We start from the raw sequence: 21,422 nt of genomic DNA, 5'->3' as shown, positions 1-21,422 counted from the left end.
GAAAGTGAGTTGGATATAATAAAGGGGATGGAGAAAATGGATGCATTTCTGAACTGGTCCGGGAGCTTAGATGGGGTGTGACTAAACTCTCTGAACCCAGGGTGGGCACAGATACTGCAACCGACAGCCACCGAAGCAACACGCACTCCTTACCCAGAGCGTCCAGAGGCTTGATGGGTGTTGCTTCCAATGACAGCTTGATATCTTTGGGCACCATCTCAGGTTTGTTCTCAGTGACGCCATTCTGCCTCCTGTCAATAAGTGGAAAATTCAGAAGAAGCCCAAGAAGCTGGCTGCACACTGAGTGACCGCCCACTTACCAGCCAGCTTGTTTTTGTACATATCAGCATCTATGTTCATAACATCACTGTGGGCTAGAGAATTCTAAAGCTTCAGAACCTTCACAACAAAGAAATTACTAGTTTCAGCAAACCTTTAAGACTCTGAACCCTTAATTCACTCCTCACCCCAGGAAGCACCTTCACCAAACTCACCACGTCAGACCTTAGAATTGGTATGTTTCAATCTCATTTGTCTTAATTCCAGGTTGTAGAAGCCTAGTCTAGTGTAGCTCACCTTAAGCATCAGACCTATCACCTCGGGAATCAGATTAGTGGCTCTCTGCTGCATTCCCTCTCCAGCAAGCATCTCATTATTAGATAAGGACCCCAACATTGTACAAAGTCACTCCAGGAATGCTATGTCCAACGATCCATCTCATTGTAGTGAGACATATTTACTTCAAGAGTGTAATCTATCTATCTGGACAGGCAAAGACCAATCACGGACAGTCAGTTGGCTTTGTGAATGGAGGTTGTGTCTCACAAATCTAGACCACAAGACATAGGAACAAATTAGGCCATTCAGCCTATCGAATTTGCTCTGCCATTCCATCATGACTTATTTATTATCCCTCTCAACCCCATTTCCCTTGTAACCTTCTGAAGCCCTGACTAGTCAAAAAGACTATCAAACTCAGCTTTAGATAGACCCAATGACCTGGCCTCTACAGCCGTCTGTGGCATTGAATTCCAGAAATTCACCATCCTCTTGCTAACGAATTCCTCCTCATCTCTGTTCTAAATGGACACCCTTCTATTCCGAGGCTGTGCCCTCTGGTCCTAACCTCCCCCTCTATCAGAAATGTCCACTCTATCTAGACCTTTCAATGTTCAGTAGGTTTCAATGAGATCCCACCGTTATGCTAAACTCCAGTGTCCACAGGCCCTAAGCAATCAAATGCTGATCATATGTTAACCCTTTCATTCCTGGGATGAATCTCGTGAGCCTCAAGTTCAATTGTCATTCAATCATACACAAGAATACAGACAAATGAAACATTGTTCTTCTGGGGGCAAGGTGTACAGTACATACAGTCACACACTGAACAGAGCTCATACAGTTACAACAGCACATACAGTGCCTATAAAAAGTATTCACTCCTCCCTGGAAGTTTTGAAGTTTTGTTTTACAAAACTGAATCACAGTGGATTTAATTTGGCTTTTTTGACACTGATCAACAGAAAAAGACTTTCATGTCGAAGTGAAAACACATCTCTACAAAGTGATTGAAATTAATTACAAATATGAGTCAAAATAATCGATTGCATAAACATTCACAGTATTTGTAGATGAACCTTTGGCAACAATTGCAGCCTTGAGCCTGTGTGGATAGGTCTCTATCAGCTTTGCACATCTGGACTCTGCAACTTTTCCCCATTCTTCTTTACAAAACTACTCAAACTCTGGCAGATTGCATGGGGATCATGAGTGAACAGCCCTTTTCAAATCCAGCCACAAATTCTTATTTGGATTGAGGTCTGGACTCTGACTTGGCCACTCTAGGATATTAACTTTGTTGTTTTTTAAGCCATTCCTGTGTAGCTTTTGGTTTTATGCTTGGGGTCACGGTCTTGCTGGAAAACAAACCTCTCAAGTTGCAGTTCTCTTACAGACTGCATCAGGTTTTCCTCCAGGATTTCCCTGTATTTGGCTGCATTCATTTTACCCTCTACCTTCACAAGCCTTCCAGGACCTGCTGCAGTGAAGCATCCCCACAGCATGATGCAGCCACCACCATGCTTCACGGTTGGGATGGTGTGTTTTTGATGATGTGCAGTGTTTGGCTTATGCCAAACATAGCGTTTAGTCTGATGGCCAAAAAGCTCAAATTTTGGTTCATTAGACCATAAAACCTTCTTCCAGCTGACTTCAGAGTCTCCCACATGCCTTCTAGGAAATTATAGCCGTCATTTCATCTTTTTTTTCAACAGTGGTTTTCTCTTTGCCACTCTCCCATAAAGCTGTGACTGGTGAAGCACCTGGACAACAGTTGTTGTATTCACAATCTCTCCCATCTCAGCCACTGAAGCTTGTAACTCCTCCAGAGTTGCCATAGGTCCCTGGTGGCCTCCCTCACCCGTCCCCTTCTCGCACAGTCACTCAGTGTTTGAGGCTGGTCTGCTTCTGGCAGATTTACAACTGTGCCATATTCTTTCCATTTCTTGATGATTGACTTAACTGTACGCCAAAAGATATTCAGTGACTTGGAAATTTTCTTGAATCCATCTCCTGACTTGTGTTTTTCATTAATCATTTTGCAGAGTTGCTGGAGTGTTCTTTTTTGGCTTCATGGTGTAGTTTTTGCCAGGATACTGACTCACCAGCAGTTGGACCTTCCAGCCACAGCTGTAATTTTACTACAATCAATTGAAACACCTTGACGGCACACAGGTGATCTCCATTTAACTAATAATTGTGACTTCTAAAACCAACTGGCTGCACTAGTGATGCTTTGGTATGTCATATCAAGGATAGGGACGAGTGAATATTTGCACGATCAATTATTTTATGTTTTATATTTGTAATTAATTTAGATCACTTTATAGGCAGTGTACAGTCACAAAATAACATGAGCACAAATCCCTGAGTGGCCTGAAGATTGATGACTCATAGGATACTTTCAGGGAGCCATGTTTCCACAAGAACAACCAGTTCCTCTTCATGTGCGGAGTCAGTTGCAGCAAAGTAAATCCAGCTCGTCCCACGTTGAGTCAGTCACAAACAAAGACAATCCAGCTTGTCTCATGTTGAGTCAGTTGCAGATGAAGACAATCCAGCTTGTCTCGCGCTCAGTCACAAAGACAATCCAGCGATTCACACTGTCAGTCGTAGATGAAGACAATCCAGCTCGTCTCATGTTGAGTCAGTCGCAGATGAAGACAATCCAGCTTGTCTCGCGCTCAGTCACAAAGACAATCCAGCGACTCACACTGTCAGTCGTAGACGAAGACAATCCAGCTCGTCTCATGTTGAGTCGGTCACAGACAAAGACAATCCAGCGTCTCACACTGTCAGCCGCAAACGAAGACAATCCAGCTCGTCTCACGCTGAGTCAGTCGCAGACAGAAACAATCCAGTTGGTCTTCCAGGGAGCAAACACTGGAGATCAGCACCGACGGAAGAGCAGGCCAGCAGGGGCCAGCCCCCAACCCAGCACGGATTCCAGCACAACTGAGGCCACTCAGCTCTGCCACCATTGGCCTTACCAATGAACTGGATTTGCAGTATTTGTATTACCTATGTTTAATAAAGCATTGAAATCACAAGACAAACGTTCAAGACATTTGCACCATTTGCTAGACCCAGAGAGGCCACTGCTACCAAACATGCCATTCATCCTATTAGAAGGGTGAGGCTGCTTTGAACCCTCTCCAATGCCAGCACATTCTTTGTTAGATAGGGGGCCTAAAACTGCTCACAATACTCTAAGTGCAGTATAACTAATGCCTTATAAAGCATCAGCATTATTTGACTGATTTTGTTGGAGGGAACCAAAAGGATTGACGAGGACAGGGCAAGAGACATAGTCTACTTGATGTTTAGCAAGGCTTTTGACAGCGTCCCATATGGTAGGCAGGTCCAGAACACTAGATCACATGGGTTTCAGGGTGAGCTATCCACTGGAAATGAAAATGGGCTTGCTGGAAGGGTTGTTGTCCAGATTGTTGGTCTGTCAGCAGAGGTGTGCTGGATCCCCTGCCATTTGTCATCAATTTGGAAGAAATTGTAGGTAGTGGGATTCGAAGGTGTGCAGATAGTCTTAATAATAAAAAAGTACAGCACAGACAAAAGCTCTTCAGACAATCTAGTCTCTGCTAGACCATTTAAACTGCTACTACCATCGATCTGTACTTGGACCACTGCCCTCCATATCCCGACCTTCTATGTCTCTTAAATGCTGAAACTGCACTGGCAACTCATTCCACACTCCCATGAAGAAAGTTTTCCCTCATGTTCCCCCTAAACTTCTCACCTTTTGCCCTTAACCCATAACCTCTAGTTGTAGTCTCACCCAACCTCAGTGGCAAAGTGTGGCTATATAACCTCAATTTTGTATACAGTACCTCTATCAAATCTCCTCTGAATCTTCTATGTTCCTAGGAATAAAGTCCTAACCTTTTCAAACTTTCCACATAACTCAGGTTCTCCAGACCCAGCAACAACCTTCTAAATTTTCTCTGTACTCCTTCAACCTTATTTACGTCTATCCTGTAAGGTGACCAAAACTGCACAAAAAAACTCCAAATTTGGCCTCACTAATGTCTTATGGAACTTCAACATAACATCCCAACTCCTGTACACAATACTTTGATTTATGAAGACTAATGTGTCAAAAGCTTTCTTTACGACCCTATCAAGCTCTGACACCACTCTCAATGAATTATGGACCTGTATTGCCAGATCTCTTCGTTCTACCACACTCCGCAGCGTCCGACCGTTCACTGTGAAAGACCTACCCTGGTTGATCCTAACGAAGTGCAACACCTACTCTTGTCTGCATTAAATTACATCAGCCATCTTTCAGCCCAGTTTTTCAGCTGGTCTAGATCCCGCTGCAAGCTATCTTAGTCTTCCTCATTGCCCACTACACCTCCGGTCTTGGTGTCCTTCCCAAATTTACTGATCCAGTTAACCACATTATCAGCCAGATCGTTGATTTAGATGACAAATAATTATGCACCCCGCACTGATCCCTGTGGCACTCCACAGGACACAGGCCTCCAGACAGAGACAACCGCTACCACCATACTCTGGCTTCTCCCACAAAGCCAATCTCTAATCCAATTTTGCCTAACGAACCTGCTGGAATTCTTTGAGGAAATTACAAGTAGGATAGATAAAGGGGGTGTAGTGGATGTATATTTGGATTTTCAGAAGCCTTTCAAAAAGGTGCCACACGTGTGACTGTTTACCAGGTTAAATGCCCACAGTATTACAGGAAAGTTACTGGCATGGTTAGAGCATTAGCTGACTGGTAGGAGGCAGTGAGTGAGAATAAAAGGATCCTTTTCTGGTTGGCTGCCAATGACTAGTGGTATTCTGCAGGGGTTGGTGTAGGGACCACTTTTTATGTTTAATATCAATGATTTAGAAGACTGAAGAGATAGCTTTGTGCCAAGTTTGCAGATGATATGAAGATTGGAGGAGGGGTAGGTCGTGTTGAGGAAACAGGAAGGCTGCAGGACTTAGACAGATTAGAAGGATGTGCAAGGAAGTGGCAAATGAAATACAATGTTGGAAAATGCATGGTCATGCACTTTATGGGAGAATTAAATTTACAGACTATTCTGTACAACAAGGAGAAAATCCAAATATCTGAGATGCAAAGGGACTTGGGAATCCTTGTGCGGAACTTGCAAATAGAGTCAGTGGTGAGGAAGGCAAATGCAATGTTAGCATTCATTTCAAGAGGTCTAGAATTTAAGAGCAGGGATGTGATGCTGAGGCTTTATAAGGCACTGGTGAGGACTACTCACTTTCAGTATTGTGAACAGTTTTGAGCTCCTCATCTAAAAGATGTGTTGGCATTGGAGAGGGTCCAGAGGAGGTTCACAAGGATGATTCCAGGAATGAAAGGGTTATCATATGATTAATGTTTGATACCTCTGGATCTGTACTCGCTGTAATTCAGAAGGATGAGGGAGGATCTCATTGAAACCTTTCGAACGTTGAAAGGCCTAGACAGAGTCGATGTGGAAAGGATGTTTCCTATGGTGGGGGAGTCTAGGACAAGACGGCAGAGCCTGAGGATTGAGGGGTGTCCATTTAAAATAGAGATGCAGAGAAATTCTAGAGGGTGGTGAATTTGTTACCAGTGGCAGCTGTGGAGACCAATACAGGTTGGGTGTATTTAAGATAGAGATCGATAAGTTCTTGATTGGCCACGGCATCAAAGACTACGGAGAGAAGGGTGGGGAGTGGGGCTGAGGGTGGGGGCGGGGAAAAAGAACCAGCCATGATTGAATGGTGGAGCAGAAATGATGGGCCAAATGGCCTAATTCAATAGACAATAGGTGCAGAAGTAGACCATTCGGCCCTTCAAGCCTGCACCGCCATTTTGAGATCATGGCTGATCAATTACTATCAATACCCAGTTCCTGCCTTGTCCCCATATCCCTTGATTCCCCTATCCATAAGATACCTATCTAGCTCCTTCTTGAAAGCATCCAGAGAATTGGCCTTCACTACCTTCCGAGGCAGTGCATTCCAGACCCCCACAACTCTCTGGGAGAAGAAGTTTTTCCTTAACTCTGTCCTAAATGACCTACCCCTTATTCTCAAACCATGCCCTCTGGTACTGGACTCTCCCAGCATCTGGAACATATTTCCTGCCTCTATCTTGTCCAATCTCTTAATAATCTTATATGTTTCAATCAGATCCCCTCTCAATCTCCTTAATTCCAGTGTGTACAAGCCCAGTCTCTCTAACCTCTCTGCGTAAGACAGTCCAGACATCCCAGGAATTAACCTCGTGAATCTACGCTGCACTTCCTCTACAGCCAGGATGTCCTTCCTTAACCCTGGAGACCAAAACTGTACACAATACTCCAGGTGTGGTCTCACCAGGGCTCTGTACAAATGCAAGAGGATTTCCTTGCTCTTGTACTCAATTCCCTTTGTAATAAAGGCCAACATTCCATTAGCCATCTTCACTGCCTGCTGCACTTGCTCATTCACCTTCAGTGACTGATGAACAAGGACCCTGAGATCTCTTTGTATTTCTCCCTTACCCAACTCTACACCGTTCAGATAATAATCTGCCTTCCTGTTCTTACTCCCAAAGTGGATAACCTCACACTTATTCACATTAAACGTAATCTGCCAAGTATCTGCCCACTCACCCAGCCTATCCAAGTCACCCTGAATTCTCCTAACATCCTCATCACATGTCACACTGCCACCCAGCTTAGTATCATCAGCAAATTTGCTGATGTTATTTTCTATGCCTTCATCCAAATCGTTAACGTAAATGGTAAACAGCTGTGGTCCCAATACCGAGCCCTGTGGCACCCCACTAGTCACCACCTGCCATTCCGAGAAACACCCATTCACCGCTACCCTTTGCTTTCTATCTGCCAACCAGTTTTCTATCCATGTCAATGCCTTCCCCCCGATGCCCTGAGCTTTGATTTTACCCACCAATCTTCTATGTGGGACCTTATCAAATGCCTTCTGAAAATTGAGGTACACTACATCCACTGGATCTCCCGTCTAACTTCCTGGTTACATCCTCGAAAAACTCCAACAGATTAGTCAAGCATGATTTACCCTTGGTAAATTCATGCTGGCTCGGCCCAATCCTATCACTGCTATCTAGATATGCCACTATTTCATCCTTAATAATGGACTCTAGCATCTTTCCCACCACCGATGTCAGGCTGACAGGTCGATAGTTCTGTTTTTTCCCTCCCTCCTTTCTTAAAAAGTGGGATAACATTAGCCATTCTCCAATCCTCAGGAACTGATCCTGAATCTAAGGAACATTGGAAAATGATTACCAATGCATCCGCAATTTCCAGGGCCACCTCCTTTAGTACCCTAGGATGCAGACCATCTGGACCTGGGGATTTGTCGGCCTTCAGTCCCATCAGTCTACTCATCACCGTTTCCTTCCTAATGTCAATCTGTTTCATTTCCTCTGTTACCCTATGTCCTTGGCCCATCCATACATCTGGGAGATTGTTTGTGTCTTCCCTAGTGAAGACAGATCTAAAGTACTTATTAAATTCTTCTGCCATTTCTCTGTTTCCCATAACAATTTCACCCAATTCATTCTTCAAGGGCCCAACATTGTTCTTAACTATCTTCTTTCTCTTCACATACCTAAAAAAGCTTTTACTATCCTCCTTTATATTCCTGGTTAGCTTGCGTTCGTACCTCATTTTTTCTCCCCGTATTGCCTTTTTAGTTAAGTTCTGTTGTTCCTTAAAAATTTCCCAATCATCTGTCCTCCCACTCACTTTAGCTCTGTCATACTTCCTTTTTTTTAATGCTATGCAATCTCTGTCAACCACAGTGGCCCCGTTCCCCCCTTTGAATCCTTCCTTCTCTGGGGGATGAACTGATTTTGCACCTTGTGCATTATTCCCAAGAATACCTGCCATTGCTGTTCCACTGTCTTTTCTGCTAGGCTATCCGTCCAGTCAACTTTGGCCAGCTCCTCCCTCATGGCTCCATAGTTTCCCCTGTTCATCTGCAGCACTGACATCTGCAACTGTGTTGACCCTGACCTCCCACATACTGCATCCGGAGCACACCACTGCTCTAACTGTCTCCCCCATTACCTGATCCCAGATTAGTCAGAATAAATGAAAAGCATGCTTCTTGTCGAAGTCCTCTTGCGCCGAAGCCCGCTGAGCCAAAGCCCAGCACTCTGCTCCTGCGCACTCCGCTGCCCGCTCCTGAAAGTGGGTCGCTTCTTAAAGCCCGCGCTTGCACAGCTTTATCTTCCTCCTCAGGTATTCTCCAGGTAGGTCCGAGGGTCTGCTCCTATGTATTATGGTTATCCTTACCTTTTATTCTGACAGGCACATACAAGGTTTATACTCTCAAAATTTCACTTTGAAGGCCTCACTCACAAAATACACCTATGTCAGAAAACACCAAAATTAGCAGTGTAGTGGACAGTGAAGAAGGCTGTCTAATCTAGATCACCTGGGGAAGTGGGCGAAAGAATTTCATTCAGAGAAGTGTAATGTGATAGCTACTGAGGGGTGAAACCAGGACATACAGAGCAAATGGTGGGGCACTGGGCAATACCGTTGAACACGGACACCCAGGGCTACACTTGGAAGAGTGGTAACACAGGTATACAAGATGTTGAAGGATATGTATGTTTTCATTGGATGGGACACTGATATAAGAATTGGGATGCCTGTTACAGTTGTACAGGGTGTTGGAGACAACACACCCTGGAATATTCTAATCACTGTACCAAAGGATGGATGTGATTAAGTTGGAGAAGGTGCTAATTAAATTCATAACAATGTTGGTAATCCTGGAGGGTTTATGTTTTAAGGAGACTGGACGGGCTGGGGTCGTTTTCCCTGGAGTGAAGGAGGGTGAAGGGAGACCGTACAAAGGTTTATAAAATCATCCTTGGCATAGATCAGATGGACAGGTAGTCTTATTCCCCCAAGGTAGGTGAGTCTAAAGTTAGGGATCACACATTTAAGGAGAGGAGAAAGATTTAAGAGGAATTTGAGGGACAACTTTCCCTCATACAGAAGGTGGTAGGTATATGGAACAAGCTGCCATAGGAAGTGTTTGAGGCAGGTGCAATTACAATGTTTACAAGATATTTGGACAGATACATCATTATGAAAGGTTTAAAAGGATGCGGGCCAAATGCAGGAAAGTGGGAGTAGTTCAGGAAGAGTTACTTTGGTCACGTGGATGTGATGGGCCATAGGGCTGTTCCCTGCTCTCCAACTACAAATACAAGGTGAAAATTCAAATACTATTTGACTTCCTAATAGCTGGCTGAATCAACATAACAGCTTTCAGGATCTCAAATTGAATATACCAATGCCCTTGTATGAAAATCTTACAAAGAAAGTAGTGGGTATAGCCTCGTCTATCACAGGTAAAGCCCTCCCACCATTAGGCATATCTACGTGAAACATCATCAAGGACCCCCACCATCCAGGCCATGCTCTCCTCTCGCTGCTGCCATCAGGAAGAAGGTATAGAAGCCTCAGGACCAACACCATCAGGTTCAGGAACAGTTATTATCCTTCAAACATCAGCCTCCTGAACAAGAGGGGATAACTTCACTCAACTCAATACTGAACTGTTCCCACAACCTAGGAATTCACTTTCAAGGACTCTTCATCTCATATTCTCAATATTTATTGCTTAATTATTTATTATTATTAATTCTCTTTTTTTGTATTTGTATGGTTTGTCTTTTGCACATAGGTTGTTTGTCTGACCTGTTGGGTGTGATCTTTCATAAATTTTTTTGTGTTTCTTTGAATTTACTATGATTGCCCGTAAGAAAACAAATCTCAGGGTTGTATATAGTGACATATATGTACTTTGATAATAAATTTACTTAGAACTTTGAAAACATTTCTTGAAGCATGGGCACACTTTTGTAACCCCCACCCCACAGGAATTGTGCCAGAATCTATGGAATTTTGGAGATTGACAACCTGTTGCAACTATCTCTTTCAAAATTGGGATTTTGTGATATTTATCAGGTGCTTAGAATTTATCGACTTTCAGGCTCAAGAAACACATCAGTATTAGTAAAAGAGAAATCATCTTTTTTCATTTCCTTCCTGGGTTCAAGGATCACCCACAGCTTCATCCTCACTGTCAGAGGGAAGTGGATCTAATCAGGAATTATTCCCAGGCTTATGCCAAAACTCCACCAACCTGTCTCTTCTCAGCCTTGGCTTCTGCTTTCCTGCTAGGGCTCGAAGTTCGTCATCTGATGGATGCTTAAATCTGAAGAGACTGCAACAAAGTAGAAGGCACAGTAAGATGTGTCAGACGTACATTGAACACACAGCAAAATGTGTCATTTGCAGTCCAAGGACGTGCAGGGCAGCCTGCAAGTGTCGCCATGCTTCTGGTGCCAACATAGCAAGTCCACTACTCACTAACCCTGACCTTTATGTCTTTGGAATGTGGGAAGAAACCAGAGCAACTGACCCGCATGGTCACAGACAGAACATACAGACAGTGGCGGGAATTGAACCCTGATTGGTGGCACTATAATGGGTTAACTGCAACACTACCATGCCGCTCATCTGAAATCACAAATCCTGTGGGGCAAGCGAGAGCACAAAGGGTTTGAATTTATAAACATTAGATCAGGTACAAGTCGGGTTACAGGTTATACCCCAGGCTGGGGGTGAAGTGGGTTAGTTGTAGATCGGGGGGTCATGGTGGAGAAAGCAGGAACAAGAATGTGGGAAGGTGATGGTGATATGTCATTCAGTAGAGGAGAAAGCCCCTGTTTATACCTGCTGCTGCTCTATATATATGTGGTTAAATAACCTATGTATAGACACTTCTGTATCTAGTGTCATTTTATTGACAATCATGTACTCAAGCTATATTATTTTTTTATATTTATTGCATTTTTATTATTACTGTGTTTTTTAATCTTATTGTGTTCTTTTTCTGAGTAACAATTATTTTGTTCTCCTCTACACTTGTGTACTGGAAATGACATTAAACGATCCTGAATTTAGCACCAATTCCTATTCTCACTGGGAATCCAGTGGGTCCAGGAATGTACTGCAGCTAACTGGTCAGGTTACTGTGCCACCAAAACACGAATCTATTATAAAGGAGAACTGGTGTAAAGGTACAGCAAAGTCCTTGCTGTAGTTAATTGGTGGAATATTTCCACACAAGGAAAGTTTGGGAAACTTCCCCTTCCATCCCAGGGATCAGACACTGTGTGGATTCAATACCTAGTCCAGCTTGCTGTGCACTGTCCTGGGCCACATCTCTAGCCCAGCTGGGGAAGATTCAGTATGTCATCAAAAAATCTAACACATCTCTGCAGATGTACCATGAAGAATATTGTGACTGGTTGCATCACCGTCTGGTATGGAGGCAGCAATGTACAGGATTGGGGAAAGCTGTAGAGGGTTGTAAACTCAGCCAACTCCATCATGGGCACTAGCCTCCCCAGCACCAAAGATACTTTCAAAAGCTGTTGCCTCAAGAAGACAGGACCCATCATCACCATTCATCTTATGATTTCATAAACCTTTGTAAGGCCTGTAACGAATAAACTCTTCTCGGGATGACATTTTGATAACAAACTCTGCCATCTTCTTCAGGGATGATGCCTGGGCTAGTCCAGTGGTATTCATATCCCTGGGTTACACAGAGAAATTGATGGTAGCAGAACATTGCATTCTCAATGGCCATAGGATTGACTTCAATGGTACAAAACTACTGTGCCATGCCAATGGCGGAAATCTGATTGGATGAGGACTAAGTACTCAGGAGGGACGCACTATGGGGGTATAAATACCACTGGACTAGACATTATTCCTGCTGAAGATGGCAGACTTTGTCATTGAAACATTGGTTACAATCGATACCTGTATCTGGCTGGAAGCCCGAGAGTAGTTTATTCATCATTTACACCAGGAAAGCATGAGATCCTTTTTCTCTGTAAGGTCACCTCTTGTGTTCCAGAGAAAATGGTCACAGCCTAACCAGTCTCTCCCTTACAAGCCAAGCCCTCCAGTCCCAGTAACATCCTCCCTGTAGCTAAGTGACATGAACTGCACACGTTTCACCAACACCTTGCACAGTTGTAACACAACTGTGTTACCCATTCCTGTGCTCAAAAGTTCAAAGTAAAATTTATTATCAGAGTGCATACACGTCACCACACATGTACAACCCTGAGATTTGTTTTCTGCAGGCATACTTAGTAAATCTACAGAACCATGACTGTAAACAGGATCAATGGACAACAAACTGTGCAAATGCAGATACAAATAAATAGCAATGCTCTGTCAAACGAAGGCAAGCATACCAAGCCACACTGCCTACCTCCACCTGCCACTTTCAGGGAAATAAGTACTGTGTCTCTGTTCTACAAAACTTCCTCGGCCCCATTATTCACTGTGCAAGTCCTGTCCTAGGATATGGACCAGGACACTGGCCCACACACCCGCTCTTGGGAATAGTGTTTTAGGATTCATTCCCAGGAGTGTATGGGATGTCAAGGAGGGGTAGCGCCTCAGGTGAAGGGGCACATCGAGTACAATCTGGGGAGCTCACACACTTCTGATTCCCATTGGTCACTCAAAGCTAACATAAGGCTCCAATTAACCGTTTGGATGCGATAGCAGCCACACCAAGGTACACCACTTTGAAAGGCAGGATAACCCAGGGTCTGACCTGGTAGACAGAGGGCCTCATATCCCAGTGAGACAGGGACATGCCTGTCCTAGCATGTGAAGTCAGCTCTGGCAGACTGGATGAATGAGGTCTACAGTGAGATCCAAATGGCCAGGGAAGTGGTTCTGCAACAATCTGTGGGAGAGCGATAGGCATCTCAAGGCACAAAAGAAGTCATGGTCATCCACTGCAACTAAGGAAGACCCCAGTTTGCGAAGACTACTCTTACCACTGTACCCAGACTTCCGAGGACAAGACAGTGGAACTTCCCCAGTTTAACGGCTTTTCCACTTTAAAGAACTCTCCCATCGTCGGATACAACAGACAACCAACACTACAATTCAATCACGTGCACGGCACCCCTTGCACTAAAGTCTTGTCTAATTCGATTGAGCCATCAGAGGGTTTCTGATAAGCTCTGAACCTGTGCAAGAACTGGCACGAATCAACAGAATTAACAAACCACATCTGAAAGGAACTGAGCCAACACATCCAGAGCAACACACACAAAATGCTGGAGAAACTCAACAGGTCAGGCGGCATCAATGGAGAGGAATAAACAGTTGATGTTATTGGATGAAATCCTTCATCAGTACTGGAATGGAAGAGAGAAGCTAGAATGGAAGGAGGTGGAAGGAGAGTACAAGCTGAAAGGTGATAGGTGAGGAAGAAGGTGTGTGGGTGGGGATTTAGAAACAAGCTGGGAGGTGATAGGTGGAAAAGGTAAGTGACCGGAGAAGAAGGAATCAGATTGGAGAGGAGAGTGGACCATCGCAGAAAAGGAAGGAGGAAGGGCTCCTGGGGGAGGTGGAAGAGGTAAAGTGGACCATGCGAGAAAGGGTACCAAAGACGTGTGATGGGCAGGTGATAAGAAGAGAAAGGGTGAGAGGGGAGCCAGAATGGGAAAGGAACTCTAGCTTTCACCAAACAGATCTCACCTGCCATTGCAGAGTAACCAGCGACCGATGGAGTAATGAGGCACCAGTCTCTGCATGAGGGAAGCCATCAGTAGACTCACAACAAGCTGAACGCCTATTACACCCTGGTAAGAGACAAAATTCATTCATGTATTACAGAAAGAACAGCAAAATTAGCTTTCAACACACAAAATGTGAGGGAACTCAGCAGGTCAGACAGCATCTACGGGAATGAATAAACAGTTAACATTTTGGGCAGAAACACTTCCAAAGATGCTGCCTGACCTGTTGAGTTCCTCCAGAATTTTGTGTGTAAGCCCTAGATTTCCAGCACCTGCAGAATCTCATGTTTAAAATTAGCCTTCAACTTCTTTTTGTTACTCTGAATGGAAGTCTAGTTTCTACATTAATATCCATTCCCGAATCCTTCCTTACAATGTCCAATTTCCAGATTTGTGGAAGATGCTTTTGAAATGCAGTCACTTCAGAGTTAGCCAGAACATATCGGCCCTTTGGTCCACAATGTGGTGCCTACCTATATTCCACGATCAATCTGATCTTTTCTCTGATACAGCCCATTTCCCTTTCATCCATGCGCCTATCCAAGAGCATTTTACATGTTGCTGTAACTGCCTCTACCAGCACCCACCTCTGACATCCTCCCTACACTTTTCTCCATTCAGCTCATCTGTTCTAAATGGAGCCTGAAGACCTACACTCAATGATTTAGCAAAAGCTGGGAGGTGAATTCTCCACCGTGATTTTTGAACAGTCCCTGAACCCATGAACACCAGCTTGTTATTCATTTTCACATACTATTTATTTTGTAATTTATAGTAATCTTATATCTTGGCATTGTACTGCTGCCGCTAAACACCATATTTCACATTGTATAAAATGGTGGTAATAAGACTGAATGTGGGCTGCCAAAGCACAATGACCCTTGGCTTAGTAATGCTGGCATTTCACAATCAGAATCAGAATCCAGTCTAGTATCACTGGCACATGTGAAATTTGTTACGCAGCAGCAGTACAGTGCAATGTAATAATTGTAAACTACAGTAAATATATACTGTATATTAAAAAGTTAAATGAGTAGAAAGAGAAAAAAAAAGTAGTGAGCTGGCGTACGTGGGTTCATTGTTCATTCAAAAATCAGATGGCAGAGAAAAGGCTCTTCCTAAATCATTGTGTGCCTTCAGGCTCCTGAACCTCCTCCTTGATGGTAACAATGAGAAGAGGGTATGTCCTGGGTGATGGGAGCCCTTAATGATGGATGCGCCTTTGTGAGGCATCACTCCTTGAAGATGTCCTGGATGCTGGGGAGGCTGGTGGTTTTGTAGATTTATGGAAGTGTGAGTGTGCCAGATGGAAGACGACAATTAATTCCATGGCCTGTCAGACTTTCCACAAGAAGGACCAAATGTGGCTAATCAGAACTCCCTGCACCCTCTCAGGCAGAGAGTTCCTGGCCCCGTCTCTCTCTCTGGGTGGAAGCATCATTCAGCCGCCGAGGGTCCCAAGCCCGGCTGCGAAAGGAGGGTTGAGCATAGGGCTAGCAACCTCAAAGTTACAGAAAGGCCAGCAGAAGCTCCGGGCAGAGGAAGGATTTTCGCCTAGGCGTGTAGATGTGCTACACCTGGATTTGAAAGACTGCTCAGGACAGAGCTGCTGTTGGCTGCCTATGCCCCAGTAGGGTGATGCGGTTAGGAAGATAATGCCAGACCATGATCTCCCTATGGGTGACCCCTGCACTCATCCACATCTTGGCTTCAAATTAATATTCTAATCAGACAATATTTTCCTTTACCGCCGCTGGTCTCGTACTGGCCGGACCGGCAGACGGAGGGCGGGGGGTGTTCCGTGCTTCACCTTCGACCCATGACCACCTGCAGGTAGGGGGTCATTTGAGCCGTACCATACGCATTTGACTCTCCAGTGGCGGTGGTGTGAGCCACGCCGTTGACACGCGTCCGGTCGGTGGTCCCGCTCCTCCCCCCACGTGCTCCGCTCACCATCTCTCGGCCGCTGCTCGCCGATCCCTTCACCACCCGTCACAGCAGCAACGGAGCCGCCACCGACTACCCGGCAAACTCCGGCCAACTTCACCGACGACTGACAGCTCAGCCGACCAATCACATCGCCAGTCTCTGTCCATTGCCGTGTTTGGTGACCATTCATATCGTCGAGAACTCGATTGTCTCCACCCTCTGGTTCTTTAGCCAATCACAGCGTTAAGAGGGCGGTAGTTTCGTTCCAACCAATCACCTCTCACTTTGATGGCAGGCTGGTATAGAACGGGGGACGCAGTGCGGATACTGGTGCACAGCATTCTGGGAGTAGTAGTTCCACATTATTAAGCTGCCGGTCTGAAACGCCACAGGTCACCGATGAACTTCAAATCTCAGAGCGCTTTGGATAGGTGCGCATGTGCGCATTCTTGATGAGATTATTATATTAAGTTATTAACAGGTGATAAATCAGCTCTGAATGCGCCCGGCATCGTCTGTGCACTTGCATCAGGTGACTCTGATACTCCGCATTCCCATAAAAGGAGACAATTCAGGAGCGTTTAAAGGGCCAGATGAGGCTTATTTTTGGCCGGACTAGCTGGCGGGGTCTCTTCGCTTCGGACCCAGAGCACAGGGAACTTGGGTCAGCGACGCTCGTTCCCGCCTGCAGGAAAAGGGTCCGATGCACGAGTCCATGTCTGCACAGTTGCAATGAGAAGTTACTCACACCATCACAGGCACATAACTTTAGATAAGCAGCAGTCACAAGACAAAATACATTTTTACAAGGCAATGTTTTAAATTGTAAACGCAGCCGCGATCTCTTCGCTCCTTCGCATCCAATAGAGAAAGGGGTGAACTTTGTCTGATTCTGTGGGTCAGAATCAAGTTTAATATCACCGGCACATGTCGTGAAATGTATTCTGCGGCAGCAATACATTGCAATGCATAAAATAGAAAACTATGACATACATATATACACATACACACATGTAAATACATACACACACACACACACACACACATTGTATAACGATTTAGGAACAGCTTCTTCATCAGATTTCTGATTGGACAATGAACCCATGAACACTACCTCACTATTTTTCTTTCTGTTTGCATTGCTTTTCTCGTATCTATGTACTTTATTACTATGCATAACCTGGGCCTCTGTACTTCCCTCTGCAATTGAATCCTCGACTTCCTAACTATAAGACCACAATCTGTATGGATTGGTGATAACATCTCCTCCTCGCTGACGATCAACACTGGTGCACCTCAGGGGTGTGTGCTTAGCCCACTGCTCTGTATACACATGACTGTGTGGCTAGGCATGGTTCTATAAATTTGCTGAAGATACGAACATTGTTGGTAGAATCTCAGCTGGTGACGAGAGGGCATACAGGAGTGAGATATTGCCAACTAGTGAAGTGGTGCCACAGCAACAATCTGGTACTCAATGTTAGTAAGACAAAAGAGCTGATTGCAGACTTCAGGAAGGGTAAGACGAAGGAACACATACCAATCCTCATAGGAGGGATCAGAAGTGGAGAGAGTGAGCAGTTTCAAGATCTCTGAGGATCTAACCTGGTCCCAACACGTTGATGCAGCTACAAAGAAGACAAGACAATGACTATACTTCACTAGGAGTTTTAAGAGATTTGGTATGTCAACAAATACACTCAAAAACTTCTATAGATGTACTGCCGAGAGCATTCTGAGAGGCTGCATCACTGTCTGGTATGGGAGGGGCTACTGCACAGGACCGAAAGAATCTGTAGAAGGTTGTAAATCTAGTCAGCCCCATCTTTGGTACTAACCTACAAAATACCCAGGACACCTTCAGGGAGCGGTGTCTCAGAAAGGCAGTGTCCATTATTAAGGACCTCCAGCACCCAGGGCATGCCCTTTTCTCACTGTTATCATCAGGTAGGAGGTACAGAAGCCTGAAGGCACACACTCAGCAATTCAGGAACAGCTTCTTCTCCTCTGCCATCCTATTCCTAAATGGACATTGAACATTTGGACACAACCTCACTTTTTTAATATACAATATTTCTGTTTTTTGCACAATTTTTAATCTATTCAATGTACATATACTGTGATTGATTTAATTATTTATTTTTTCTCTTTTATATTATGTATTGCATTGAACTGCTACTGCTAAGTTAACAAATTTCACGTTACATGCCAGTGATAATAAATCTGATTCTGACACTGTACTGCTGCAGTAAAACAACAAATTTCACATCATATGCCAGTGATATTAAACCAGATGCTGATTCTGATTTTGAGTACTTTCTTATTAGGTGGGTCGTGCTGAAGAATCCTTTCTTTCCATCCTAATGAAGGATCTCGGTGCAAAATGTTGACTGTTTACTCCTATCTATAGTTATTGTCTGACCTGTAGAGTTCATCATTTTGTGTGTGTTGCTGAAGATTTCCAGCATTTGCAGAGTCTCTTGTGTTTATCGGTACTGAGAGAGTTCTCCTTTGTTACTGCACCGGGAGAGTCAGCCTGACTTGGCAGATACGATTCTTTCTCACTAACTAAGCATTCTTTGGGTGCCCGTTCATTTGGAGTGTTTAGAGGGGCTTTGGCTCATTGGGCTTGTCTCAGCTACATCATCTTGTAAGATACTGTCTCTCTGTCCATATTTGTTCATTCCTCATCCATTAGGGCAGAGATGATTAGTGAGAACAGCTCCAGGGGCAGAGTGTTGTACTGAGTGTGGGAAGTCTGGGAGACGTCCACTCTCCCAGATAAACACATCTGCACCAGGTGCACTGAGTTGCAGCTCCTGAGAGAACCAGAGCTGCAGCTCGATGACTTTTGACTCATACGGGAGAATGAGGAGGCGATGGATAGAAGCTACAGGGAGGTACTCACCTCTAGATTGCGGGAGACAGGTAACTGGGTGACTGTCAGGAGAAGGAGAGGAAATGCAAAGACAGTGCTGAGTACACCTGTGGCCGTTCACCTCAATAATAAGAATACAACTTTAAATACTATGAGAGGGGGCGACCTAGCAGGTAGGAGCCAAAATGACCGGCTCTTTGGCACTGAGTGTGGTGCTGTGGCTCAGAAGAGCAGGGAGGTGAAGAGGACTGCAGAGTTGATAGGAGATTCCTCAGTCAGAGGAACAGAGATGAGGTTCTGTGGGCATGATAGAGACATCTGAAAGGTATATTACCTCCCTGGTGCCAGGGGCAGGGATGTCTTGGATTGATTCCACGGCGTTCTCAAGCACGAGGGTGAACAGCCAGAAGTCTTGGTGCATATATCGCTCCACTGTCATAGATAGACAAGGTGAAAAGGTCCTGAAGAGCGATTTTGGGGAGCTAGGTAGAACTCTGAGAAACAGGACCTCCTGGGTGGTAATCGCTGCCTGTACTATGTGCCAGTGAGGGTAAGAATAGAATGATTTGGGAGGTGAATGTGTGGCTGAGGAACTGGTGCAGGGGGCAGGGGTTCAAATTTATGGATCATTGGGACATCTTCTGGGGAGGGTATGACCTGTAAAAATGGAACAGGTTACACCTGAACCAGAGGGGTCCAACATTTTTGAGGGCAGGTTGGCTAGAGTTGTTTGAGTGGGTTTAAACTATTTTGTCAGGGGAATGGGAACTGAAGAGATAGTGCTGAAGATGAGTAGGTGGTTTATGAACAGAGCCAATGTGTAATAAGGAGAGGCTGATGATAGGGCAATATTGCAGTCAACAGGATGAGTTGCAATGTAAAAGACAGACAAAATCGAAAAGGCTGAATACAGGACTGAAGATGTTATATTTGAATATAAGGAATAAGGTAGAAGAACTTGTAGCACAGTTTGACAGGTGTGATGTTGTAGGCTTCACCAAATCATGGTAGAAAGAAGATTATAGCTGGATGCCTAATGTCCAAGGATACACATTTTATTGAAAGGACAGGTAGGAAGGCAGAAGGGGTGGCGTTGCTCTGTTGGTAAAAAATGAAATTAAATCATTTGGAAGAGGTGATATAGAGTCAGTAGATGTTGAATCATTGTGGATAGAGCTAAGAAGCTGCAAGGGTAAATAGACCCTGATGGGAATTATATACAGACCCCCAAACAGAAGTAAGGATGTGGTCTACAAATTACAGAGGAAACAGAAAATGCACGCCAAAAAGGCAATGTTACAATAGTCAAGGGGGATCACAATATGTAGGTAGATTGGGAACGTTAGGTTGGTGTGGGATTCCTAGAGGGCCTATGAAATGCCTTTTTAGAGCAGCTTGTGGTTGAGCCCACTAAGGGATCAGCTATTCTGGATTGGGTGTTGTGCAAGGAACCAGAATTGAATTCTGGTTAAGGGAAAAGGCAAGTCATCATAATATGATCGAATTCACCCTGATATTTGAGAAGGGGAGGCTAAAGACATATGTATTGGTATCACAGTGCAATAAAGAGAATTACAGAGCCATGAGAGAGGAGTTGGCCAGAATTGATTGGAAAAGAACACTGGCAGGGATGACGGCAGAGCAGCAATGGCTGGAATTTCTGGAAGCAATTCTGAAGGCGCAGGTTGTGTACATTCCAAAGAGGAAGAAGTATTCTAAAGGAAAGATCGTGGCTAATAAGAGAAGTCAAAAGGGAAGTTAAAGGATTGGGAAGCTTGCAAATGCCAACAGAAGGCAAATAAAAAGTCATTAAGAAGATAAAGATGGAATAGGAAAGTAAGCTAGCTAATAATATTGAAGAGGATACCAAAAGTTTCATCAGAAAGAGTAAAGTGTAAAAGAAAGTGAGAGTGTGTATTGGACTCCTGGAAAATGATGCTGGAGAGCTAGTAATGGGGGACAGGGAAATGGTGGACAAACTGAATAAGAATTTTGCATCAGTCTTCACTGTGGAAGACACTAGCAGTATGGTGGAAGTTCCAGGTATTGGGGGTCTAGGAAGAATGCTCTTGGGACACTGAAAGATCTGAAGATAGATAAGTCACCTGGATCAGAAGTGACAGATGGAATGCAGTGTCGAGAAGTGTATGGTTATGCACTTTGGCAGAAAAAATGAAAGGGCTGACTACTTTCCAAATGGAGAAAAAATACAAAAAACTGAGGTGTAAAGGGACTTGGGAGTCCTTGTGCAGGATTCCCTAAAGGCTAATTTGGAGGTTGAGCCTATGATGAGGAAAGCAAATGCAATGTTACCATTCAAATCAAGTCAAGTCACTTTTATTGTCATTTCAACCATAACTGCTGGTACAGTACATAGTAAAAATAAGACGTTTTTCAGGACCATGGTGT

General features: G+C 44.4%; 1 protein-coding gene across 1 annotated transcript in view; it reads right to left on the bottom strand.

Annotated features, from left to right (window-relative positions):
* Positions 1-16,258, bottom strand: part of tmem161a (transmembrane protein 161A) — a 45,894-nt gene extending 29,636 nt beyond the window's left edge. Inside the window, exons 1-4 of the mRNA XM_073068093.1 lie at positions 16,160-16,258; positions 14,166-14,269; positions 10,726-10,806; positions 154-251 (exon numbers count right to left, since the gene is read on the bottom strand). Coding sequence (XP_072924194.1) covers positions 154-251; positions 10,726-10,806; positions 14,166-14,269; positions 16,160-16,162 — 286 coding nt within the window. The 5' untranslated portion in view covers positions 16,163-16,258. The remainder of the gene's footprint in view (positions 1-153; positions 252-10,725; positions 10,807-14,165; positions 14,270-16,159) is intronic.
* Positions 16,259-21,422: the final 5,164 nt, after the last annotated feature.

The sequence above is a fragment of the Hemitrygon akajei genome, chromosome 16 (genome assembly GCF_048418815.1).
Source record: "Hemitrygon akajei chromosome 16, sHemAka1.3, whole genome shotgun sequence".
NCBI classification, from domain to species: domain Eukaryota; kingdom Metazoa; phylum Chordata; class Chondrichthyes; order Myliobatiformes; family Dasyatidae; genus Hemitrygon; species Hemitrygon akajei.
This window is presented reverse-complemented; position numbering and strand designations above follow the sequence as displayed.